The sequence below is a fragment of the Agelaius phoeniceus genome, chromosome 23 (genome assembly GCF_051311805.1).
Source record: "Agelaius phoeniceus isolate bAgePho1 chromosome 23, bAgePho1.hap1, whole genome shotgun sequence".
Classification (NCBI taxonomy): Eukaryota; Metazoa; Chordata; class Aves; order Passeriformes; family Icteridae; genus Agelaius; species Agelaius phoeniceus.
This window is the reverse complement of record NC_135287.1, coordinates 7,232,429-7,257,606: the sequence shown is the minus strand read 5'-3', so window position 1 is coordinate 7,257,606 and position 25,178 is coordinate 7,232,429. Positions and strand designations below refer to the sequence as shown.

The window sequence follows — 25,178 nt, the reverse complement described above, 5'->3', positions numbered from 1 at the left end:
AGATGCTGAAGGGGGGTACTTGTCCTCTTTAGGGTTAAATCTGCTCCCTAAAAACCTTCACCCACCATCAAACGACAATTTTTACACCTCAGGATGGCAGTTTTTTATGGGTTCAGCTGTATTTAGCCAAATAAACAGAGACCCACAGCCCAGAATGGAATAATGGAATTTATTGGTAATTGCACAGCAAAATCAGCAGTAAACCTGGAGCACATCTGTAAAAGGAGAATATTAGACTGATACAGAAAGAAAGCAGCTTTTTAGGGATTGAGTGAATGAATTCCACTGCTGTCTGCTATTCATTGTGCACAAGGCTGGTGAAAGAGGAAATGCCCTTCACCAAGGGGAAGTAATTGCTTCACAATTAACCATTTCCCTAAACCAGGTCCTAGAAGAAGTGAGGAAGAAAACAACTACTGCAAACAGAACATTCCTTTGGGCAGTGCTTGAGTCCATGGCTGAGGTAGATGGGGTTGTGTGTCCCCAGAAACAGAGTCCCCATTTGCATTTCTGATTTCAAAAAAGAAGAAGAAAAAAAAAATGGTTTTCTATGAATTGTGCTTCGCTTCTACAGGTAGAAGGAGCAGTACCCAGTGGTGCAGCTGAATAAAAAAATACTTCAAAAGCAGTAGGTTCTCTTCAGTCCAGCACAGAGGATGCCAGGTATCACTTCATCAAACTGCTGTGAGTCAGTATGTTCCAAAAAACCTGAGAACAAACCTTGGCAGTGCCCAGTGAGCTGGGGCAGCCTTTACTTCAAAAAGTTGGATTTCCAGGGCTCAGGAAAAGAGGGATGTCACCAAAACAATCAAAAAATCAAACCAATGAACCAAAGCAGCTTGCAGGAAAACCAAGGCACATTGGCACTGTGGGCACTGAGGCTTCTCTGGGCCCCACAGATCCGAGGGCAAGAGATTTTCTTTTCCCCAATAAATTAGAAAGATTTTTAGGAAATCATTACTTTGTGTTTAAATGGAAGAGAATTATCCCATCAGCATTATTATTGCAATCCACTGAGAGCAGAGCACGTCCTTCAGTCTGCACTGGTTACCCAGCAGCCTCTGGAAGGGTCTAACCATGATTTTCAGTGCTGTAACTTTGGTCTTTTTCCACAGCTTTGGTCAGTAGGGATCTTCCTCATCCGTGTCCTAAACGGGGAACAAGGAGACAAACTGAAATTATGTGTGAAGAAAAGAACCAAGCCATGAGTTCAGCCAAAGGCTGAGCCTGGCTGGGCTTCTGAAATGCTTCCCAAAAATCCTGCTGTGCTTGAGCAGGCCAGAGGACTTGGAAAACCACTGCTATAAACATAAACATAAATATGTTAAGATAAAAATAAAGATTAAATATAAATATAAAATATAAATATGGATATGAGTAGAAGCACTAAATCTGTTTGACTTCTCCCAGACACAACCATCATGCTATAACCTACATGAAATGTGTTTTAAGAGAAGCAGCAGCTAAAGATGAACCAGCAAGTGCAGCACAGCCCTGCAGAGACAGCCCTGAGCAGCCCCAATTATTGGTTTTCAACCACATTTAGAAGCCCCACAGGCTCCTAAACCACAGCAGGACTTGATGCTGTCCCACAGGCAGCTCTGCAGCTCTGAGCTGGGAGCTCACCCAAGACCTCAGCTCTGCAAGGCCAATCTCACTGACACCCAGACATTGCACTCTAAAGAGATTTTCCATTGGCTTTGCAATTTTAATTGTCTGCTCCCATATGAAGCATGAAAAAGCACATTAGGGAAACCTCAAACACGCAGAATTGTTAAAGTGAGAGGGCAGCATTCTCAGAGACCCGATGGGATAAATATTTCAGAGATAAATGTTTCAGTATCGGACAGCAAAGGGTCAAACCTGGCAAAGCACTGCCGTGAAAGCAGCAGGATTTTATCATTCCAATTCCACTCCTCCCGAGGGATGAGAGGACAGTTTTCAACGTTTAACATCTCCCACGTCCCGACAGCATTTCCTCACCAAGCTGGGGCTCCATCCTTCCCCATCTCCTCCTGGCACCTCCCTGATTACAGAACATCACCTGGAACAGCCCTCCCACCTCCCAGGGCAGCCCAGCCTCTGGCCCAAGGCGTTTCCTGCCTCTCCAAACCCTCGCTCCCAACCCAGCAACTCAGTGCCTGCCGTGTCTAATGCAGAACTGTAAATATTTTATGGACAACTTACATAATTGCCTGTTTTTCATCCTGTATCTAATAGAAACCATCAGCACACGCCTGTCTGCAGGCTTGGGCATTTAGGACAGTTTGAAATCACTGGCATTAGGAGAGTGGATCAAACAACACATATTTAAACCTTCCTTAACTCACGTCCCGAGCGTGTGCATGAGAGGCAAAGGTGCCCCAGAGGGAAATGTGCTCTGCAGGACACAGAGGGAATGAAAGCCCTCTTGAATTGGGCATTACTCTGGAATGCAGCTCCCATTCCAGAGAGCAGGACTCACACAGAACGAGGGCAGCAGGTGGCAAAACCACTCGGGGGCTGGAGCGCAGGCACCTGATTAACAGGAGCTAGAGCTGGGCTGGCCAGGGCAGCAGCAGCAGGATTAGAAGGCAGCCGGCACTGCAGAGAGCGCCACAAACAAGAAGCAGAAAAACAAACAAACAAACAAACAAACCGCGAGGGTTTAGCAGCTGCTCTGCTGCAGTGAAAGGGAGGCCAAAGGAGGCCAAAGGAGGAAGATCTCCAGCAGCCCTGCAGAGACACAGAGAGGGCTGAGGGGTCACTGCCTGCCTCCCCCTGCCCAGCCCTGCCAGCCCCAAACTGCTCCTGCAGAGCCCCCAGAGATCCCCACGGCAGCTGCCGCTTCAACCCCGATTTCTCATCTCCAAGTGACAGCTTTGCTTCCATCGGGCCCGGAAAGATCAGTTTGATGGATGTCAGGACAGCCTCCCCAGCAGCACAGAGAGCAGCTCTCACTGAGAGGAGCCTCTGGGACAGCCCTGGACACCCAGAGGGGTTGGGACACGGTACCTGCTGCTCCCAGCACCTCCCTGGAGCACCCAGGTTGGCAAAACCGCTGTGGAAACAGCGACTTTCACTTACCAGGCAGTTCAGGCACCACTCCTTGAGCTTCCCCCCGCAGCCAGCCCTGTCTGGGTGCTCAGGCCTGCAGGAAAAGCACAGCATCAGGCTGGACTTTCCCCCCAGACACCCCAGTGCCACCCCCGGACTGTGAATTCTGGTGGTACCACACGGAACTGAAGGTTTTTCATGGTGAGGAAAAGCCTTTAAGTCAGCACAGCAAAGCCAAAAGGACTGAAAGCTGCCAGATGCCTCATTTTGAAGGTGAGATGAAAGCAAAAAATGAAAACAAAAGTTGCTTTTTGACTGGCAAATCTTACACCACCAATCAAATCATTAAAAGACTGCAGTAAAAAAAAATAAAATCATTTTGCAAGGAATTGAGCAGAAGGGAGTTCAGTCTCCAAGGCCCTTTCAGCACCTGGCAGCCCTGCTCAGGCCACCACAGGTGCCATTATTGGGTTTGTTTTGCTGTTATGGGGATTCTCCCCAAAATGCAGCACACAAAGCTCACACATGCAAAACATCCTGCTGACTCAGGCTCAAATAAACCTCATTACAGAAGTGAAATATGCCTGAGCCCAGCGTGCCTCAGCTCCATGGCACTCCTCACACGAATGGCAGCACGCAGGGGATGTGCAGCTCTTGGTCTGTGCTCCAGCTCGGGGATTTCCAGGGCTTTCTGCCTGCTGGGTGAGCAGCAGATCCCAGTGCCTGAGCTGCACTGAAGGACAGTGGGGAAATCGTCCCTCGTGCCTGAGCCAACACCCCAAAGTGGAAATACAGGCTCCAGCCTGCAGCCAGGACTTACTCATCAGACACTTCAATGGAGGATTTCTTGTAGCCACATTTTCCTTTCTCCTTCAGCACCCGGAATTTCCTCCCCATCCTCACCAGCAGCAGAACGACCACGAGGGCAGAAGGGAGAAACACCAGGATGGAGAGCAGAGCTGCTGAGCTCAGCTGGAAGGCCAGGCCTGGAACACAGCGAGGCACGGCCTGGCTGAGCCCTGGCACAAACACCAGCCAGGGCACAGCCTGGTGGCCCTTCCATGTGGGACACGGGGCTGGGAACAGCCTGTGCCCATGTCTGCAGGGCTCCTGTCCCCAGACCTGTGGGGCTCCTGTCCCCAAACCTGCAATCCTCATGTCTGCAGGGCTCCTGTCCCCATGTCTGTGGGGCTCCTGTCCCCAAACCTGAGGTCCCCAAACCTGTGGGGCTCCTGACACCAAATCTGTGGGGCTCCTGTCCCCAAACCTGTGGTGCCCAAACCTGTGGGGCTCCTGTCCCCAGACCTGTGATGCCCAAACCCGTAGGGGTCCTGTCCCCAAATCTGCGGTCCCCAAACCTGCGGGGCTCCTATCCCCAAACCCGTGGGGCTTCTGACCCCAAACCTGAGGTCCCCCAAACCTCTGGGGCTCCTGTTCCTAAACCCATAGGGCTCCTGTCCCCAAAGCCATGGGGCTCCTGTCCCCAAAGCCGTGGGGCTCCTGTCCCCAAACCTGAGGTCCCCAAACCTCTGGGGCTCCTGTTCCTAGACTGTGGGGCTCCTGTCCCCAGACCCGTGGGGCTCCTGTCCCCAAAGCCGTGGGGCTCCTGTCCCCAAACCTGAGGTTCCCAAACCCGTGGGGCTCCTGTCCCCAGGCCCAGCCCAGGCTCAGGTCTCAGGAGCTGCAGAGGAAGGCACGGCACAGTTCAATCAGCACACTGAGCTGGGAATTTGGGGCAGGGCTGGCACGCAGGGCAGATGAGGAAATTGGTGCTGACAATCAGCGCTTGTGATGTGGGGATTATTTTTAGGCCAGCGTTTCCTCAATGTTTAACTTGTTCTGCCGCAATTTGCGGAGGCTGAGACTCCTGAACAAAGGGACACTTTTGATTTCTGCTGTCACCACAGCTCCCCCCGTCCCTTCCTGCCCCAGATCAATTCAGCAGCTCTCAAAGCACTGAGCTCAGAGAGCGGGGCTGGGGCAGCCCCTGCTGAAACTCCAGCGTGGAAGTGCAGGGAGCGTTTCCCATGTGATGCTTGGAATTCCAGGATCCCACAAAGCAACTTTTGTCACAGGGGCGAGGCCAAAGCGAGGGCAGGGAGCCTTACCCCGCTGTGTCACCAGCAGCACGGTCTGGGGAATGTTGTGATAAACATCTGGAGGGTTCTTCACGCTGCAGATGAATGTCCCGTTGTCGCTGAGCTCCGGGCTTTGGATGGCGATGGAGGCATCACCGTTGGCAACGTTCCCAACCCAGATTATCCTGTCCTTGAACCTCCCCCCTGTTGCGGGGTGTGGGACGGACCGATAGTGGAAAATCTGCAGGGAGGGAAAGGCGGTGATTGTGGCAACAAAACGCTCGTCCAAGGAAGAAGAGTGAACTGCTTCTGCATTGCAAAAATAGAGGAAATTTGCGTTGGAAAAGTAAAGGAGTAATGTCACATTAAGAAGTCAGGAAGAATATTTCCTGCATGAAGAGAAATAAGGCCACCAACTGAATCTTTACAGTCATCCTGTGCAGTGCACAGTGCAGCACTTGTGACAACCCCCTAAATTTATCTACTTTATCATTATGATGCCATTTTGTGTTTACCTGGAATGTTTTTTTCCCCCCCAGAGAACACCAAAGGAATTTTACAGGGGAAAGAAGGCAACAACGAGAGTCCCAAACCTCAAAGTGAGGCAGCAGCCCAGCAAAGCAAAGAGAAAATTCTGATTTTGGCCCTGTTCCACCTACTGTCTCCATCTGGCCCCCGGTGAGGGGCCGGTAGGTCCAGTCCACCAGCAGGCTCTCGGTGATGGGGGAGCTGGATCTGAAGGAGCATTTCAGCAGCGCTTGCTCGCCCACAAAAGCTCGGACTTTAGGACTGACTTTAATTTCCAGGGAAAGAGCATTGCAGACGCCTGATGGAGCGGGCACAAAAGGCAGGGGTTCATTTTGTGCTACGTGTGAGGTGCTCAATTGTCCCAAAAATACCGACACTGCAGGTCAGCCATAATTCAGGGACTAAAGCACAGCAGTGACTCCCTCCCCAGCACTGAAATTTGCAGCAAAGCAGAAATCTTCCCTGCCCTACTCTCAGTGAGACTGGAACCGGCCCCAGATGAGGCACCGGGGCAGCAGCACCAGAGGTGCTCGGATTTGGAGACAAGAAGCTGAGCAATGGAATCGGCTGGGTCTCTGATGAGTTACCAGGTCCCGGCCTTTGGGACGTGGAGCAGTTCTGCCCTGCGGTTCCGGCCGCAGCGCCTCAATTTCACACGCACCGGGTCAAAAGTCTCCCCACAGCTCCACGTACTTTCAGTTCTCGTTCCCAGGGTGCGCGGCCGCCTCTGCCCGGTTCAACCCCGGCCGTTCCCGAGTCTCCCTCAGCCCCGGGACATCCGCCGCTCCGGGCAGACCCTTCCCGAGCCTCCCGCCGCCCCGGGACGGCTTTTCCCGAGCTTCCCGGCTCCCCCAGAGTACCGGGACCGCCCCGGGACGGCTCTTCCCGAGCTTCCCGGCTCCTCCAGAGTACCGGGACCGCCCCGGGACGGCTCTTCCCGAGTTTCTCGGCTCCCCCAGAGTACCGGGACCGCCCCGGGACGGCTCTTCCCGAGCTTCCCGGCTCCCCCAGAGTACCGGGACCGCCCCGGGACGGCTCTTCCCGAGCTTCCCGGCTCCTCCAGAGTACCGGGACCGCCCTTCCCGAGCCTCCCCCTGCCCCCGGAGCCGCATCCCGAGCGCTCCCGGCCCGGTTCCAGCGCGGGACCCCCCGGGCACCGCCGCTCCCGTCCCGTCCATCCCATCCCGCCCCGTTCCAGCCCGGAGCCCCCGATACCGAGCAGCAGCAGAGCCCCCCGCGGGAGGAGGAGGAGGAGGAGGCGGCCGCCGGGCCCCGCCGCCCCTGGGCGCCGCATCCCGGCCGGGCTCAGCCCCGGAACATGGCGCTCACCTGGCGCAGGTGAGGGCGGGGCAGCCCCGAAATGGCCGCGGCGCCTGGGTAGCTCTGGGTACACCTGGGTGGAACACCTGGATACACCTGGGAACACCTGGATACACCTGGGAACACCTGGGTGGAACACCTGGGAGGGAACATCTGGGCACACCTGGGAGGGAACACCTGGGTACACCTGGAAACATCTGGGTGCACCTGGGTACATCTGGATACCCTTGGGTACACCTGGGTGGGAACACCTGCGTATACCTGGTAACACCATAGCACACCTGGATACACCTGGGTATATCTGGTAACACCATAGCACACCTGGATACACCTGGGTATACCTGGGAACACCATAGCACACCTGGGTACACCTGGGTACACCTGGGAATACCTGGGAACACCATAGCACACCTGGGTACACCTGGGTATACCTGGGAACACCATAGCACACCTGGGTACACCTGGGTACACCTGGGAATACCTGGGAACACCATAGCACACCTGGATACACCTGGGTATACCTGGGAACACCATAGCACACCTGGATACACCTGGGCACACCTGGGTGGGAACACCTGGGTATACCTGGGAGCACCATAGCACACCTGGGTACACCTGGGCACACCTGGGTACACCTGGGCACACCTGGGTGGCCCTGCTGGGAAAGGTCTGGCGCAGCCACCGTGTTTGTCCCCAGATCACCGGGTGGCTCCTGTCACTGTCACCGCCAGCCCGCTCGCTGAGCTTTGGCTTTTCTGGGTGCCAGACAATGAGGAATGTGTCAGGATTACATTATTAAGTCAGGATGTTCCTCACTGCGAGATCTTTGTAGATTTTCCAGCACAATCCATCGGCAAAATCAAAGAGACCTAATCAGAGGAACAGAACAGCCACATCCCTCAGCCAAGGACACCCTGGAACTGACAAGTTTTAGGGATGTAATAAATCAAGATGTTGATGTGTGTCTGTGTGTATGTTGCTAACTGGGCTACACACGAGGTTTATGTATCCTAGAGCTGAACTATCTTGGTTAAAATACCAAAAATCACATGTACAGGTCATAAAGAGCCTGGCCAGGTGAAGAGGCTGCCCCTGAGCAGGGGTAGAAGTTGGCTGGGGTGACATAAATTGTATGGGAATTAATAACCCATCATAAGAGAGGGGCTGGACTTGGAGAGTTACTAACTCTGAATTCTGTGCACAAAAAATGCTGGTAAAAGTCCAGTGGATGTGCTGGACTTGTGGGACGCCACTAAGCACTCACCCAGGCTTGGGCTCCTCTGAAAGTATTTCATTCTCCCTCAAGTATTTCATTATTGGTTTGTTGCACACGGAGTAACAAATCCGATTTTGGGGACAAACAGTGCAAATCTGCTCATCTGAGGTGTCAGGGGCCCCCAGGTCACAGCCCACTCCACACTAGCCCAGCTCTCAGCAAGGTGCCTTTATTTACAACACAGGTGAGTGCAAATGAAAACAGCCAGGGAAGAGCCAGGGAACGCTGGCACTTCTCAGGTTATAAAGCCATAAAGACACTCTACAAACAAACAGGCCAATGCTGTGATTTGGGGCTGGGCAAATACTGTAACAGGATCCCTTTGGGGCTGGTCAGACACCCTTAGAACTCCGTGGGTTCCAGTTTTGGGGAGCAGGGGGAGCACTGGGATAGTGGGAATGGGAGCAGGGGGAGCACTGGGATAGCGACAGGAGTGGGACTGGGAACAGAGTGGAGCTGCTGAACCCAGGCAGAAAACTCCCCTCAATCCCCAGGTTCTCCCAAAGCTGTCCAAAGCACCCTGGCTGGTGAATGCCATCCCTGGTAACAACCAGCACACCTTGCCCAGCTCCAACTCTGTCCATCTAATGTAGAAAAGGAATTCCAAGGATGTTTGTTGTACCAGCTGAGACCTCACTGCTCAGTCTTCCTTCTCAGGGTGCCAGGGAGAATCTCAGGGAATAAAACCAGGGCAGGTTTAAAACAAAGGCACGTTGTGGTTTCCAAGGTGCAGGAGTGCATCTGTTCAAACACCTCCCAGCCCTCTGTCCAGTCAGTCTTGGCACTTCCAGAGAAGCTCCCATTCCACAGGTGAGAAGATGAAGGAAAAGTTCTTTGTTCATGGGGCAGGATCCTCCTGCTCTGCTTCACTGAAGGGAATTCACAGCTCATGTAAAGTCACCCTCTTTCCATGCAAGACTTTCAGGTTGAGCAGAGCCCCATGCCAGCAGCGTGGGGCGTCTGTAATCCAGCTTTGTTCTAACACCCCAAATTACAAGCTTTCACCAGCTGCTTTGGAAGCACCTGGGAAGAAAGATTGTAAGAAAAGCAAACATCCATTACTCAGGGTTATTGTCAAAAGGCAAAATAATAGAGGCAACTGCTGACCTCAGAAACTGTGGGTAAAATTTGTGCTGACACGTTTAAGCAAAGACAATAAATATGGAGACAGTGCCAGACTTCCTGATGCAATTTTAAGACAATAAAGGTTAAAGTAATCAAAAAGCAGATTTCAAACTGACAAAAGGGAAGCAATTCATTCCTCTTCATCTACAAAGCAGGAATGCCATGGAAAGCAGCAACAATGGCTCAATGGCTTTCCTACAAATGCTCCTCAACACCAGGGTGGAGGAATCTCTTGTACATTAAGAGGCTGTGATTGTTCAGGGATTGTTCAGCTGTCTCTGAAGGATCTTCAGCAGCAAAGTGTGACTGTGGCCTCAGTTCTGACTGTGAACAGCAGGGAAGTACCCGAGGGAATGTCTTGGAGAGTCCACAGGAGCACTGAGACATTAATTAGAGAAGGTTTGGATGGGTACCTGCATTGTGCACACCAGCAAAGACCTTTAATCTTCCAATGGAATGGATTCCTTTTTTTCCCCCATCTTCAGACTCTCCTTTTCTTTACTGTTATAAAAATGGGAGAGAAAAAAAAAAAAGAGAAAAAAAGCCCCATGAGTGTCAGGCAGAGCAGCAGGATGTCCTGAGTCACACACAGCACACCCAAGGTGACATGGTGAATGTGCCACACGAGTGGTGACCACAGCTCAGGGGACAGGGTGGTCATCTCCCCTCCACCACCACGGCAGCTGCGTCCCTCTGAGTGATGAGCCACTGAGAAGGGCAAGAGCCAGATGGGGACTCCAGAGCTGGTCCATCCTGGGGCTCTGTTCTGCCTGCGCACAGCCAATTATCCCTAATTGGGTTGGCAGTTTTGCATTGGGGATGCCCCATGCAGGGTCCAAGCCAAGAATTCAGGAAGGCCATGGGGATAAACTGGCCAAGAATTCAGAAGGGCTGTGGAGATAAACTGGCCAAGAATTCAGGAGGGTCATGGGGATAAACTGGCCAAGAATTCAGGAGGGCCATGGAGATAAACTGGCCAAGAAATAAGGAAGGCCATGGAGATAAACTGGCCAGGAAATCAGAAAGGCCATAGGGATAAACTGGCCAGGAATTCAGAAGGGCTGTAGAGATAAACTGGCCAGGAAATCAGAAAGGCCATGGAGATAAACTGGCCAAGAATTCAGGAGGGTCATGGGGATAAACTGGCCAGGAAATCAGAAAGGCCATGGGGATAAACTGGCCAGGAATCCAGAAAGGCCATGGGGATAAACTGGCCAGGAAATCAGAAAGGCCATGGAGATAAATGGGCCAGGAATCCAGAAAGGCCATGGGGATAAACTGGCCAGGAAATCAGAAGGGCCATGGAGATAAACTGGCCAGGAATTCAGGAAGGCCATGGGGATAAACTGGCCAGGCTGTCCCAGGAGCCCCCTGCCCTCCCTCACCGCTCGGTGTCCGCCGCCTCCGTCCTCCTGTCTCGCGCCTTCCTGCGGCGCTGCCGGCAGATGATCACGGCTGTCACCACGATGATCATCAGCCCAGAGGCTGAGCCGATGGCCACGGCCAGGAAATGGATCTCTGAGAAGCTCACTGCGTGGGGAGAGACAGGGGAATGGAGCAGAGGGAGACAGGGGAATGGAGCAGAGGGACACACGGAGGAACGAGGCTGGGACTCTGTGTGTGTGAATAAAACCTTTCCTCAGGCTCCTCCTCTGCCCTCATGCTTTCTGCTTGTGAGAAACGCCAATCACTTGTTTATAAAAGTTTAAAAGTTTAATAGTGATAAAATGGTTATAAAAATAGTAATATAATTAGAGTAGTAAAATTTTGGACAATATGAGACAATAGAAATAAAGACTTATGGACAGTCTGGGTACCTGTTTCTGGGCAAAATAAGCCCGAAAAAGGACCCACGTTAACAGAGGATTAACCCTTAAAAGCAACAGCCTGTTGCATATTCATACACCTCATACATGATGTAGAAATTCCATTCAAACACAGGATTCTGGCTGGGCAGTGTCAGCTTCTTCCTCTGAATCCTGACAGCTCTGCAGGGCTGAGCAAGGCAGGCAAAAGTTCATTTCTTCTGATAAGGGAGCAATGAATTCTCTTTCTCTGAAAGATTCAGGTGTCCTGTGGCTGCTATCTCAGTGTGAGTACCTCATTCCTCTCTTTAAAAAAGTATCTTACACAGCATAGCTTCTATTTTAACATTATAACCTAAAACAATATACAACCTAAAACTTATAACCTAATAATACCTAACAACCTTATAACCTTATAACATTAACTTATAACCTAAAATTATATTTAACACACTACTTAAGAGAATTAATACAGCATCACTTTCTAACACAACACATATAATAATCATTTTAATATTTGCAAAAAGCCAATCATAAGATACGCGACTTACAACCCCTTTTCACAACTTACAACCCCTTTTCACAACTTACAACCCCTTTTCTCCCATGATTTTCCCTCTGCTTTAACCCACACAGCCTCTGGGGGGTTTTTGGCCTCTCACCTTTCTGCACAACCCGGAGCCGCACCTCCCCGATGGTGCCATAGACATCTGGCCAGTTTGTCACCTGGCAGGTGAAGGTCCCATTGTCACTGGGCTTCAGGTTCCAGACCATGATGGAAACGTCGTGGCGCTCAATGTTCCCATCCCAGGTGACTCGGTCCTTAAACCTTCCCGAGGGGGGCTGGTAGGGCTCCTTCAGGAAGTAAAACACCTGCAAAAGTCACAGGTAGTAAAATATCTGTGAAAGTCACAGGAGGATCCAATGGCCTGGGCTGGAAGGGACCTGGGAGATTCCTGAGGTCTCATCAGGTGCAGGATGTCACCCAAGAGAGTGACATCTCTTAGGTGACATCCTGCACCCAGTGGGACTTCAGGTTTCAGCCATGGTGTCAGCAGGTCCAGCTTTGTAAAGCCACGAATATTTTAACCTGACCACTCAAAACTAAACATGAGAGTGTTTTTTTAGGCAGGGTCTATAAACAGGACTTGGATTAATCACTGCGAGTGACGAAGGCCCAGATGTACCTGTGGGTTTGGGGTGTGTCTGTACCCACTCACTGCTCACCTACTGCTGGGTTTTGGGGTGAGAGGAACCCCTGGAAGGGAGCATGGAGATCTCACTCACTGCTCATCTAGTGCTGGGTTTTGGGATGAGAGGAGCCCCTAGAAGGGAGCACAGGGGTCTCACTCACTGCTCATCCAGAGCTGAGTTTTGGGGTGAGAGAAGCCCCTGGAAGGGAGCACAGGGGTCTCACTCACTGCTCACCCAGCCCCTGGAAGGGAGCATGGAGATCTCACTCACTGCTCACCCAGCTCTGGGTTTTGGGCTGAGAGGAGCCCCTGCAAATGGAGCACAGGGATCTCGCTCACTGCTCACCCAGCTCTGGGTTTCGGGGTGAGGGGAGCCCCTGGAAGGGAGCACAGGGATCTCACTCGCTGCTCATCCAGCTCTGGGTTTTGGGGTGAGGGGAGCCCCTGCAAATGGAGCACAGGGGTTTCACTCACTGCTCACCCAGCTCTGCATTTTGGGGTGAGGGGAGCTCCTGCAAATGGAGCACAGGGGTTTCACTCACTGCTCACCCAGCTCTGCATTTTGGGGTGACGGGAGCCCCTGCAAATGGAGCACAGGGGTCTCGCTCACTGCTCACCCAGCTCTGGGTTTTGGGGTGAGGGGAACCTCTGCAAATGGAGCACAGGGGTCTCACTCACGGGCTCGTGGGCGCTCAGGTCCTCGGGCTGGAAGTTCCAGCTCACTGACAGCTGCTGGCTCACGGGGCTGCTGCTGGAGAAGGTGCATTTCAGCCGCTGGTTGGTCCCGTTCACGGCCACCACCTCCTTGGCAGTGTGAACTTCCACTGCTGCCGCCAGCCACAGCGCTGCAGGGCAAACACAGGGGGAAATCGCTGTCAGGAGTGAGCTCATCCCTGCTCTTATCGCCTTTAGATCCCCGGAGCCTTATCTGTGCTGGCAAGGGATCGCCTGAGCGGCTCAGGCATTCCAAGGGGGGTGATCCTGCCGATTTATGCAGAAAACCCCATTCAAACTGGACCGAACCCACCCAATAATTGCTATTTCCATGCCAGAACTTCCCTTTCTACACTTTCTACTCACTTTCTTCCCTTTCTACTCTTTCTCCTCAGCCTCGTGCACACCACGGTGAAACTGCTCTTACTGGTGTATCCAGAGCCGGTTTTAGAGGCTTTATAGCCCAGCTGGGCAACTGCCGGCAAATTCAGTCAGGTCTAGAGGAAACCCTCAAGGAAAACGTGGATTTGTTTTTCCAAGAAACATCCCCAGAACCACCATGGCTGCTGCTTTAAAAATAAGTGAGCATCGAGCGAGTGATGCTCCCCTGGAAGAGGGACAACTAGCAAGAGGGAGAGCAAGGAAAGGAGAGGAGGAGAGTAAAAAATAAGAAAAATTAATGGTTTGCTAGTGAAGGAAATAGAAAGTATTAATATCCTCTCACATTAAGAAGATAACCCAGTGTGATTCAAGCAAAAAAAAAGCTTACATAGGGCTGTAAAATACAGGTTGAAAATAAAGATGTATTTGGAAGTAATTCATGACTAAATACTTCCTTCCAAATAATTCCTTATCTCAAAGGGGAAAAGACTTGAATGCCAAGGCACTGAAAGCATTCCCACGTGAGAAACCTCATTGGCAGAGATCACGTTACTCATACATGGATTCGGTGCCAAATCTTTTCATTTTTAACTCCTTGAAAAGAACTAAGCGAGGAACAAGAGTAAGATACTTATTTTCAAGCCAGATTACATCCATGTGCTAATGCATTTGGGAAAGGAGGATGTGTTATTATTAAAATCCAGTTGTTTTGATATAAACCAGTGAAAATTCAGATGAGTTTCTTGTCAGTCTGGAACCTTTGCTGTGTAAAGGATCTGAGGCCGGAGCTCCTGGACAATCCCTGACTGTTTAGGAGCAAAGGTAGCAAAAAAAAAAAAAAAAAAAGAAAGAAGAAAGGCTGGGAGTAAAGTTCAGATTCCTGGCAGGAGAGAAAAGGACGTTGAAAGCGGAGCTGAGGAGGAAATCAGTGGAGGAGATCGCTGCTCTTCCTCCCGAATACGCCCAGACCTGTTGGGGAAGAAACCCAACCGCTTCGTGCCACTTCCAGCCCAGCCCGAGCAGGAAGAATCGCAGCAAGGACGGGGGGAAAACCTCAGTCTTGGGGATAATTTCAGCGATCGGAAGAGGGGAGGGAGGGCAGCACGGCCGGGTTTCCTTCCTTACCTCGGAGCTGCGCCCCAAGGACGAGCGCAGCGCGCAGCCAGGTGCGCATCGGGGACACGAATCCGGGCTGCAAAGGCAAATCCGCTTGGGGGAAAAGATGAGTTTCTCGAAGTCCTGGCAGCACAAAGGGGCAGATTCCTTGCCCCCAGCCCGGCCTGCTGGCTGGGGAAGGTGAGCGCTCCCCAGCCCGAGTCAGGGCGCGCTCCTTGCCGAGCTGTGCCCAGCCCCTCCTCGCTGGCTCCTGCCGTAAATCAGCGATTCCCAAGGTAAGATTAATTTCTTCTCCCTCCCATATTCCCCTGCTCTTTGGTGTTGCAATCATTCCTCCCCCCAGCCGCCACCCGAAACCACTCCCCTTTTGTGGGAGGTAAAAGAAGATTTGCCTGGAGGTGTTCATAGGTGGCTCGAAGAAATGAGAGCCATTTGCTCGGCAAAAAAAGAAAAACAAAACAACAACTGCAAACGATCCTAAAAAGAGCAGCCCAACACTGACAATCCGTGGCCGCAGTGTGGGCCCTCACCCAGGGGATGGAAACGTCCCACCAACCACAGACACCCACCCTAAAGCGATTTGAACGTTCCTTGGTTGTAGCCAAGGATTGGGAGCTTGGTGCTGGGGAGGTTCTGGGAAAAATCAGGTGGGAAATGGGTCCAGCCCGGCCATTTTCCAGCAAGTGAGAAAATCCGTGGGACACAAAATATTCCGCAGCCGGCACGTGGCTGTTGTGAGAGTGTGAAATCAGTCAGAGCCTGTGTGTTGGCAAAATGAGGATGTTTACACTCGAGGGCCATAAATCACTGGAGTTTGTGTCTGGTTCACCCTCCCGTCCCAGAAGTCATCCCAGGTCACCGCTCCCACTCGTGCCTGGTGCGGATTTCCCTGGCAGGGGTGCAAGGAGAGGGTGCCCCAACCTCGGGGTGTTTGGGGGGCTCCTATCAGAGATTTGGCGATGGCAAAACAGCGCTGAGGCCGTCAGCTCCCTGGGCTGTCCCCAGAAACAGAGCAGGGAATCCCGTGTGCGCTAACACAGCCCTGCTAACGCCGCCGGGACACCAAGGGTCTCCATTCTCCTGGAATGATTCGGGACACCAAGGGTCTCCATTCTCCTGGAATGATTCGGGGCACCAAGGGTCTCCATTTTTCTGGAATGATTCGGTCCCGTGTTAGCCCTTCATCACGTCCCCAGATTCCCACTCGGTTACAATTCCAGCACATCGCCTCCTTTTGTTTCCTCCCCACTGTGAATATTTATCACTCTGGGGCTTTGTTCAGGTTCAGTTTAATGTTTAGCAGCCAATTTGCTGCCACTTCCTAATCCTGATTCCCAGGCACGGGGCTGGGAACAGCCCCTTTTCCTGCAGACTTTTTAAATCTTTATCTTTTAACAAAACACTTGGACTCCGACTTTTAAGAGGAGACCACGTCCCTGGCACGCTCACCGGTAATCTAAATTCTCTGATGTTTCACTTGGAAACATAAATAAGGAAAAGAAAGCCCTGGCGGCCAAAGAGAGCACCCCAATGAAGGAAATGGGGCACACCAGCACCTCCCCTGTCCCTTCAGAGCCTTTACAGGTACTCTGCCCTTCATCCTAAAGCAGCCGGGCCAGGAGCCCCCTCTAGCGGGGCCAGCCACGGCCACGGCAGCGCCCGAGCGGGAGAACATCCCAAAAATGCTGCTGGGAGAGGGGCTGAGCGCAGGGGATGTGTTACAGACATGTTTGATGAAATATCCTTTTTTAGGATTTTTTTTCTCTTGAGAAGACTCATGAGCAAAATGTAAACAATAATTATTTGTTGCCGTAGAATGCAGCAAGTGTATCTTTGATTAGTTTCATGTAGTTGTTTGTAATTAATAGCTAATCACAGTCTAGCTGTGTCTCTAGTTAGACACAAGATCTTGTAATCATTCTAATTTTCTCTTTTGCTTTCAAGCTTTCTAATAAAATATTTTCTTCTATTATTGTAGTATAGTTTTAATATAATGTATATCATAAAATAATAAATCAAGCTTTTTAAAACATGGAGTCAACATTCTCATCTCTTCCCTCGGCCTGGAGCCCCTGTGGACACCAGCACAGGGGCTGGGCAGGAGCCATGGCCTCGGCTCTGTGCCCGTGCAGGGTTCTGGGTGCTCAGCCTTGGGGGCAGCTCCTGCTTCCCTCATTCCAGCCTGGCAGTGCCTGAAGGGACCTGCAGGAGCACGGAGAGGGGCTCTTGGCAGCAGCTGTGGGGCAGAACAAAGGGGAACGGGTTCATACTGCCAGAGGGCAGGGCTGGAGGGGAGATTGGGAATCGGGAATTGTTCCCTGGCAGGGTGGGCAGGCCCTGGCACAGGTGCCCAGAGCAGCTGGGGCTGCCCCTGCATCCCTGGCAGTGCCCAAGGCCAGGCTGGATGGGGCTGGGAGCACCTGGGACAGTGAGGGTGTCCCTCATGGCAGGGGTGGGGTGGGATGGGCTTTAAGGTCCTTTCCTACCCAAATCACGCTCGGATCCCACGTGAAGTCCTTTGCCACACTTGGAGCCTCTCAAGCTCTCACTTTGAGGAGCTGTTGGGAAGGTCCTGATGGATCCCAGCTCGTTTCTCTCCCCTCGGCTCCCAGGGCAGCTCCAGGAGCTGTCCCGAGCCTGCAGAGCTGGTGCAGAGCAGAGCAGCCACCCCTGGCTGCTGGTGACGTCCCATGAAGACATTTTGAGCCTCCGCACTTCCTGACCTGGGCTTATTTCACGTGTCTGCCTCAGCCTTGGCTGCTCTGGAAGGAGTGAGTGCCCCAGCCCTGCTCGGGTGGGCAACAATTCTGGGAAAAACAATCCTGGGCTCCTTTCTAGGAAAGCCGCCGTGTTCTTTCCTGCCACAGCCACGCCAGTCTGATGTGGTGGAGAGGAGCAGCAGGAGGAGGAACACGAGGATGAGGCTGCAGCAGTGCCTGCCCCTCCTGGGGCTCCTGCTGTGTGCAGGTGAGTGCCCAACCTGCAGGCAGCTGGGCTGGAGCTGGGTGCAGTGTGAGCTGTAAGGTTCCACACCCCGAATTTTGGGTTTATTATCCTTTATCCGTGCATTTTACTCAAAGCGTTTGGGGATCCCGGGTAAGTGATTCAGGCTTGATGGGATATCAGGGGTGGGGCGGCAGCTGGGATGCCCCAGTGGCTTAGGATGAAGTGCAGAGTACCCGTAAAGGCTCCAAAGAACCCAGTAATGAGGAGAGAGAAGTGTGCAAGGTCAATCTATTTAGAGGTGCTCCAAGACTCCAGCTACTCTGCCAAAGTCCTGCGAGTACCAACCTTTGTGAAGATAGAAAACGTGGTTTATCAGTGTCCTGTTCTTTTTTCAGATTTAAATGTATCTCTGTAAAATAAAAACCATCAGGTCACCTTCTCTCCAGGGAAATCCGCTGTGGAACTCAAATCTGCAGTCACTTATTCAAATCTGCAGTCGCTCATTTAAGTTGTTTTTTGCAAAAGGACAAATGTCCTTAAAGGAAATCACAAATGATTCACACCTCCTAAAAACTCTTTCTTTAATATTCCAGCTCCAGAGTCTCTCGTGGAGCAAGTTGTTTCCTACAAGGCAGAAAACCCACACAGATAAACAGTTTTACAGCCTTAAATCAACCTCAGGCTCCCACTCTTGCAGAGGACAGAGGTTCTTACCAGGATTTTCCGGCAGTGTTTGCTCCACGATAATAAAGCAGAATTTTGGGGTTTGCATCTTGCAATAACAACCCTTTTTCTGAGCTGGGTTGGAAAATTACTCAAGTTTCCATTCTGCATTAGGCTGTGTTGAAAATGGCTTCCAAGTTCAGAACAACATCCTGTCTCACCAGCAGAATATGTCTGATGCCTTCAGCATGAATGTGGGATTATAAACATCTCTTTCAAGCTGAGTTCAGAAAGGATGTCCTGGGACTAGGAAAGGTGTGTGATATCTGAAGCTCAATTATTTAACATTTCTTATTCATTTTTTTTTGCAGTTGGCACCACAGCTCAGCAGGGTAAGTGTATTTTACTGCCATCCTTAACTATTTGTCATGCTAAAAACCCCAAATATGCCTCAAAAGTGAGGACTAATAGTCAAATAGAAATATTTTAATTTTGTAAATAGTGCAGGATAGGAAAAAAATCACTGTTCATTAATTGACAGTGGTCTTACTGATTGGAGAAATTGGTCCCTAATTATTACCAGTGTTGGGCATTTCCAGTACTGTGAGGCAATGGTGAGATGGTTTTTTAACACTCCTTGTTTTCTGTTTTGCAGGTGAAGAACTGGAGGGTAAGTGAACTTTACCAGCATTCTTTAGTATTTACCGGGATATAAAGACTGTAGCAGACTAAAAACCAGGTGGAAATATTTGACTTTTGCCCTTGGTTTCCTTTCCCATTGGTGTGTCCTCCCAAGGGGAGTTCCTGGTGGAGATTTCTGGCACCACGGTGACCATCACATGTCCCCTGGAGGACGAGGACATCCAGTGGGAGCTGTCTGGGAAAACCCAGGACACCAGGGAGAGGAAGTTCATTATAAAGGACCACGACAGCACCCCTGCCAACCTCAGCTGCTCCTGGGGTAGCACGAAGCGTCAGCTGTACCTGAATGCCAAAGGTGAGCGCTTACCCCTCACCTGGCAGGTTTTGGGGGCTGACTCTGCCTTTCCACTGGGGTGGGGTGAACGTGGTGCTGTTGAGGCCAGTCCCAGAGCCCATTTTTGGCAAATCTGCCCTCCCAGTTTGCCCTGTTCCCTTTCCCAGCTGCCCACAGCCCTGTGCCAGGCCTGGGCTCTCCTGGCTCTGAGCACCCCCTGCCCTCATCCCTGCAGTGTGTGCCACCTGCGAGGAGCTGGACGCCCTGACCGTGGCAGGGATCATCACTGCCGACCTCCTCATCACCCTGGGCGTGTTGATCCTGGTTTATTACTTCAGCAAAGGCAGGAAGGGACGAGCCAGCTCTGCTGGGGACAGCCGGCCACGAGGTGAGAGCCACTGCAGGCACCCCTGCCGCCCTCTGGGCACACAGGTGTGGTATTTTTGGGGTCCCCAGATGGAGGAGGAAGGAAATGATGAATCTGACTCCATGTTTTTAGAAGGCAGATATATTATAATTATATTATATTATATTATATTATATTATATTATATTTATTATATTATATTTATTACATTATATTTATTACATTATATTTATTACATTATATTTATTACATTATATTATGCCATACTAAAACTATACTAAAGAATAGAGAAAGGATACAGACAGAAGGCTACAAAGAATGATAATGAAAACTCGTGACTCTCTCCTCAGAGTCTGACACAGCTTGGCACTGATTGGCCACTAAGTAAAAACAATTCGCATGTTGGATAAACAATCTCCAACCACATTCCAAAGCAGCAAAACACAGGAGAAGCCAATGAGATAATTACTGTTTTCCTTTTTCTCCGAGGCTTCTCAGCTTCCCAGGAGAGAAATCCTGGGCAAGGGGATTTTTCAGAAAATGTGACAGTGACACCCAGGGAAACCCTCATTGCATCCTCTGCTCCCCACGAGCTTCCAGGCAGTGCTCCTGCATCCCAGGGGTGTTCTCCAGGTGTTCTCTGAGCAGGGACGGGCTGGCTGCTGCAATGGAGCCCATTTCCCAGGCCGCTGGGCAGGAGCCAGCCCTGCAGCTCCTGGCAGCTGGTGGCTCTTCAGGAGCTCAGGATAAATCCATGGGAGTTGATCCATGGTGTGCCTGGCCCTGGCATCAGCCTGGAGGCCCCTCATGGCAGGAATCCCCAGGGATTCACCCTCTCTGTGCCTCTGTTTCAGGTCAGAAGATGCAGCGGCCTCCCCCTGTACCCAACCCGGACTATGAGGTGAGGACAGTCCCTTTCCATCCCTGCAGGTCGGGGAGGGACATCCAGGTCATCCATCCTTGGAGGAGCATCCAGCCCTTGGCAGTGCAGGAAAAGGGAAAAGGGTGCTGGGGGTGCAGCCCCTTTCCCTGGTGCTGCCATGGGGGTTTATCTGGGGGCAGAGCTGCAGCTCCCTGGGCACTGCCCCTGCTCTGCTGTGCCCTTCTCCATGCCCGTGTGGGCTCAGGTGAGGGCTCCTTATAGCTGGTGCTGAAGGAGGAATGATGAGGGGGACTCCATCTTATCAGAAGGCTAATTAATTACTTGATTGTACTATATTATTCTGTACATCTAAAACTGAACCTGCCACAGAATCTCGTGACTGTCCCGACAGTCCTGACACACACACCCTGATAGGCCCAGGAAACAAAACACCACCACTGTGGGTAAACAATCTCCACATTGCATTCTCCTCTGGCACAAAAACAGGCGCATCAAATGAGATGAGAATAACCTTGGGAAGAATCGTGCCTTGCTTTTCTCTGTGAGGAGAAATGTGGGGCTCCAGCTCCTTACCCAGGGTCTCATGTCTCCCCACAGCCCATCCGGAAGGGGCAGCGGGAGGTGTACGCAGGCCTGGCCCCCAGGGCCATCTGAAACTCCTCTGATGGCAGCCTGGAGCCAGCAGCTCAGGGTGAAACGCTTCTGCCCACCTTGTCCCAGCTCTCTGCAGCTCTGCTGGGCCTCTGGCGCTCTGGCCACAGGACAGGGACGTGCTGTCCCACCCTGGGGTGTGCTTGGGTTTGCCAGCCCAGAGCAGAAATGAGCACATTGGCAAGAGATTTCCTTCTCATTAAAGGACTGCAGCCTCACTGGGCCTCCCTGGTCTCCTTTTCCCCTCACACTTCCCTCTGCTCCTGCAGCCTTTCCCTCAGGTTTAATGTCTGCCCTGAGCGCCCTCACTTGCTTCTGGTGTTCCCTGGCCTGAGAACAGATCCCTTTCAGGGGAATTTGCCTCTGACCTTTTCCTTCAGGTTTAATTTCTACTCTCAGTGCCCCCACTTGCTTCTGGTGGTTCCCTGGGCTGAAAACAGATCCTGTTCAGGGGAATTTGCTTCTTCTACTTTTCCCTCAGGTTTAATATCTGTCCTGAGTGCCCCCACTTGCTTCTGGTGTTCCCTGGGCTGAGAACAGATCCTTTTCAGGGGAATTTGCCTCTGACCTTTTCCTTCAGGTTTAATGCCTGCCCCCACTTGGTGCTGGTGTTCCCTGGGCTGAGAGTGGATCCTCCTGAGGGGGATTTGCCTCTGACCTGGTCCCGCTCTCCCCTTCCCAGCCTGGCCCCCATTTGCAGCAGTGCTGGCTCACAGGAGGTGACAGCGTGGCCCTGTGTGGGTTTGGGGCTCTGGGGCTGGCTGGTGCTGTGTGTATCTCGCCATCTCCCCGCCGGGGTGTGGGGCCTACTGTGGTGAAGGAGCCCAGCTGTGCTCTAAACCGCATCCTGGAGCTGCTGGGGTGCAGCTCAACGCCCCCAGCCCTGCTCTGCTGCTGCTTCCTCTGCTCAGGGCTGCCTCAGCCAGGCTTTGAGCTCAAACTGGCACCAAAACAACCCACGGGCCCCTCTTCACTGCTGCACCCCCACTTTGGGGTTTTACTGCCTGCAGGACTGAAAATTTCCTTGTCCTTCCAGGGCGAGGTGATGCTGCCTGGCCCTGTTGGTGTCTGTGCCCTGTTTTGGGGGCTCAGACCACATGAGCTGCTTCTGCTTGGGGCTGGGGAGTGGAGACCTGGCATTGCCATCCCAAATCCCATCCCAGTGCACCTTCCCAGTGACCAGACCCCATCCCTGTGTCCTTCCCAGTGAGCAGACCCCATCCCTGTGTCCTTCCCAGTGAGCAGACCCCATCCCTGTGCACCTTCCCGGTGACCAGACCCCATCCCTGTGCACCTTCCCAGTGACCAGACCCCATCCCTGTGTCCTTCCCAGGGACCAGACCCCATCACTGTGCCCTTCCCAGTGACCAGACCCCATCCCTGTGCACCTTCCCAGTGACCAGACCCCATCCCTGTGCACCTTCCCAGTGACCAGACCCCATCCCTGTGTCCTTCCCAGTGACCAGACCCCATCCCTGTGCCCTTCCCAGTGACCAGACCCCATCCCTGTGCACCTTCCCAGTGACCAGACCCCACCCCTGTGCTCCTTCCCAGTGACCAGACCCCATGCCTGTGCACCTTCCCCAGGAGCTGCACACAGCAGATGGAGCAGGGAGCCCGTGGGACAGGCTCATCTTTAATGGCATTAATATAGAAGTGCAAGAGGTGTGGAATGAGCACAGGGCTGCAAGCAGCCCACCCTGGAGGGACCCCCAGGCAAAGCCAGCGTGCTGATGAAGGCAGTCCCAGAGTCTTCCTCCTCACTTGCGGGCACGGGCGGGGGCCAGCCGGCTGTACTGCTCCTCCTCCCGCTCTCCCAGGGGCTGCCAGGGGGGAAAAAAGGAGACATGAACCCAAACTGCACCTGCCCTGCCCTGGAAGGGAGAGCTGGGTCAGCCTTGGGCAAGATTCTCTCCACACTGAGGGGCTGAAAGCGTCCCTATACTCACAGGGGGGCTGAAAGTGTCCCCACACACTCACAGGGGTGCTGAAAGTGTCCCTACACTCACAGGGGTGCTGAAAGTGTCCCCAAACACACAGGGGGCCTGAAGGTGTCCCCCCCCCCACACACAGGGGTTCTGAAGGTGTCCCCACACACACACAGGGGTGCTGGAGGTGTCCCCAAACACAGAGAGGTACTGAAGGTGTCCCCACACACCCAGGAATGCTGAGTGTCCCCAAACACAGAGGGGTGCTGGAAATGTCCTCACACACAGGGGTGCCCCCAGACTCACCTGGTAGAGCTCATTGGAGATCAGGTTCTGCTTGTCAGAGGCTGAAGGAAGAAAGAAGGACAAGCTCAGGGACCAGGGGAGCCATGGGCAATGTGGGGAACGTTTCCAAACAAACCCAAGAGCTCGCTGCAGCCCCCAGGGGTGCCACACAGAGCTCCCAAGGGTGCCAGGCACAGCCCTGGGGCTGTTCCCATCCCTCACCTCGCGAGGTGTGTCCCCTGTTGTGGCCAGAGATGCAGTACACGGCCACTGCCAGGAACAGCGTGGCCACCACGTCGGCGACGACGATGCCCGAGATGGTGGGAGCGTCCACCTCGATGCAGTTCTGGCACACTGCAAGCCCAAAAGGACACAAACACTGAGGGTAGGGCCAGCTCTGCCGGTCCAAGAGAGCCCAGCTGGCTTTGCTGTGTGACCCATGTGTCCCCCACACCAGGGCAGGGCAGAGGAGCAGGTCATGGCACTGAGCAGGGCTGCAGGGCTCTCACACGGACACCGCACACAGAGGAACCTGCAGCAAACTGCTGGAGACACTCCCAGGTGAGGGGAAATTCCCTCAAGACCCGGCTTGGGGGAAAACTCCAAGCAGCTCTAGCTCTGGCAAGGCAGCAGTGAACACTTACTGCGGTAGTGCACCTGGAGGCTGATCCTCTTGTCTTCTCCTATCTCACACGTGTAGAGGCCCCTGGGGTCATCATAAACCCCGCTCAGGTCCAGCTGTGCCTCGTGCCCAACAATGCTCCCATCTCTCCACCAGGTGATGTTCTTGCCTTGGCTTCTCACACACTCCAGGAACACCTTCCCGCTGAATTCCTTCACAAATATCTGCCCTGTGCAAGGAGAAGGGAGCAGAGAGCTTCACCTATGAGTGATGAGCAGCAGTGCAGAGCTCGGAGCTCCTTCCTGGGCAGGAAGCATCCCATCAGGCTGTCCCAAAAGAACTCTGGGCAAACTCCCCCATCCTCCTGCACTGATTCCTTTCTCCCCATGGACATTCCAAACATTCCCTGCTGGAAAAGGGAAGGTTTGGAATGTCACCAAGCCCTGGGGTTCCTTCCCAGCATGTCCAGAGACCACGGCGAGTGTCCGGCCGCTGACCCCACACCTCCGGACTCACCTCGGACCCCCCAGCTGGCCACGGCCAGGCTGGCCAGCAGCGCCCAGGCACTCAGAACCTTCCCCCCCGGCATGGCACGGCGGTGGTGGCTCTGTCCCCGCTCCAGGACGTGGGGACAGCTGTCACAACGAGGCACCTCCCGCCCGGGCTGCGTCAGGCACCGGATGCCGGGGGCTGATCCTCCCTCGCCCGGCATGGATGGATGGGGGCTCGGTGCCTGCTCCTCACCCCAGCACCCACGGAACCCTCTGAGCCCCGCATCTCCCTGTCCCCCTGCAGCCAGGGATATCCACTGATGCCCCCCAGCCAGGAAACACTGCAGAGATGGGGAATCCCCTGAATTTCCACACCCCCTGCAGGCACTGGTCCCCCATAGCCACGGACTCCGGCATCCACTGGAGTCCACTTGTCCCCTGCTAGCCATAGACCCTCTACTGGTGTACTCCAGCAACCACAGGTCACGCCACCCACAGATCCCCTGGCATCTCCATGTCCCCATAACGGCGGCCCCCCCCATCTCCGGGTGTCCCCATAACCACAATCCCCGATCTTCGTGGCATTTCCGTGTCCCTATAACCGCGGTCCCTTCTTCCCCTAATCTCCGGGTGTCCCCATAACCGGGGTCCCCGATCCCCATGGGATCTCCATGTCCCCATAACCGCAGTACTCCCCAATCTCCGTGTCCCCATAACGCGGTCCCCTCTCCCCCCCCATCTCCGGTGTCTCCGCGCAGTCTCGAATCCGCGTCCCCCCGATCGAGCTCCGCGCCG

The 25,178-nt window shown here is 53.1% G+C and overlaps 4 protein-coding genes across 4 annotated transcripts; 1 reads left to right on the top strand and 3 right to left on the bottom strand.

Annotated features, from left to right (window-relative positions):
- Positions 1–1,121: 1,121 nt before the first annotated feature.
- MPZL3 (myelin protein zero like 3) lies at positions 1,122–6,936 on the bottom strand. The gene is made up of 6 exons (XM_054647569.2): positions 6,858–6,936; positions 5,774–5,940; positions 5,145–5,355; positions 3,857–4,022; positions 3,067–3,130; positions 1,122–1,148 (listed from the first exon to the last, which is right to left on the bottom strand). Exons 1-6 carry the CDS (start codon positions 6,934–6,936, stop codon positions 1,122–1,124), a joined length of 714 nt encoding a protein of 237 aa, XP_054503544.2.
- A 1,878-nt stretch (positions 6,937–8,814) lies between these two features.
- On the bottom strand, positions 8,815–14,630 carry LOC129129467 (myelin protein zero-like protein 2). The gene is made up of 6 exons (XM_054647309.2): positions 14,582–14,630; positions 13,040–13,206; positions 11,831–12,041; positions 10,749–10,893; positions 9,777–9,864; positions 8,815–9,261 (listed from the first exon to the last, which is right to left on the bottom strand). The coding sequence occupies exons 1-5, from the start codon at positions 14,628–14,630 to the stop codon at positions 9,804–9,806; spliced, it is 633 nt and encodes a 210-aa protein (XP_054503284.2). The 3' UTR covers positions 8,815–9,261; positions 9,777–9,803.
- Positions 14,631–17,323: 2,693 nt separating this feature from the next.
- CD3E (CD3 epsilon subunit of T-cell receptor complex) lies at positions 17,324–21,275 on the top strand. Its single transcript, XM_054647464.2, has 7 exons — positions 17,324–17,539; positions 18,553–18,573; positions 18,837–18,851; positions 18,978–19,178; positions 19,393–19,545; positions 20,378–20,424; positions 21,004–21,275. The coding sequence occupies exons 1-7, from the start codon at positions 17,491–17,493 to the stop codon at positions 21,058–21,060; spliced, it is 543 nt and encodes a 180-aa protein (XP_054503439.1). The 5' UTR covers positions 17,324–17,490; the 3' UTR covers positions 21,061–21,275.
- Positions 21,276–22,661: 1,386 nt separating this feature from the next.
- LOC129129562 (uncharacterized) lies at positions 22,662–25,104 on the bottom strand. The gene is made up of 5 exons (XM_054647501.2): positions 24,409–25,104; positions 23,915–24,121; positions 23,493–23,624; positions 23,292–23,332; positions 22,662–22,880 (listed from the first exon to the last, which is right to left on the bottom strand). Exons 1-5 carry the CDS (start codon positions 25,043–25,045, stop codon positions 22,818–22,820), a joined length of 1,080 nt encoding a protein of 359 aa, XP_054503476.2. The 5' UTR covers positions 25,046–25,104; the 3' UTR covers positions 22,662–22,817.
- Between the last annotated feature and the right edge of the window lie 74 nt (positions 25,105–25,178).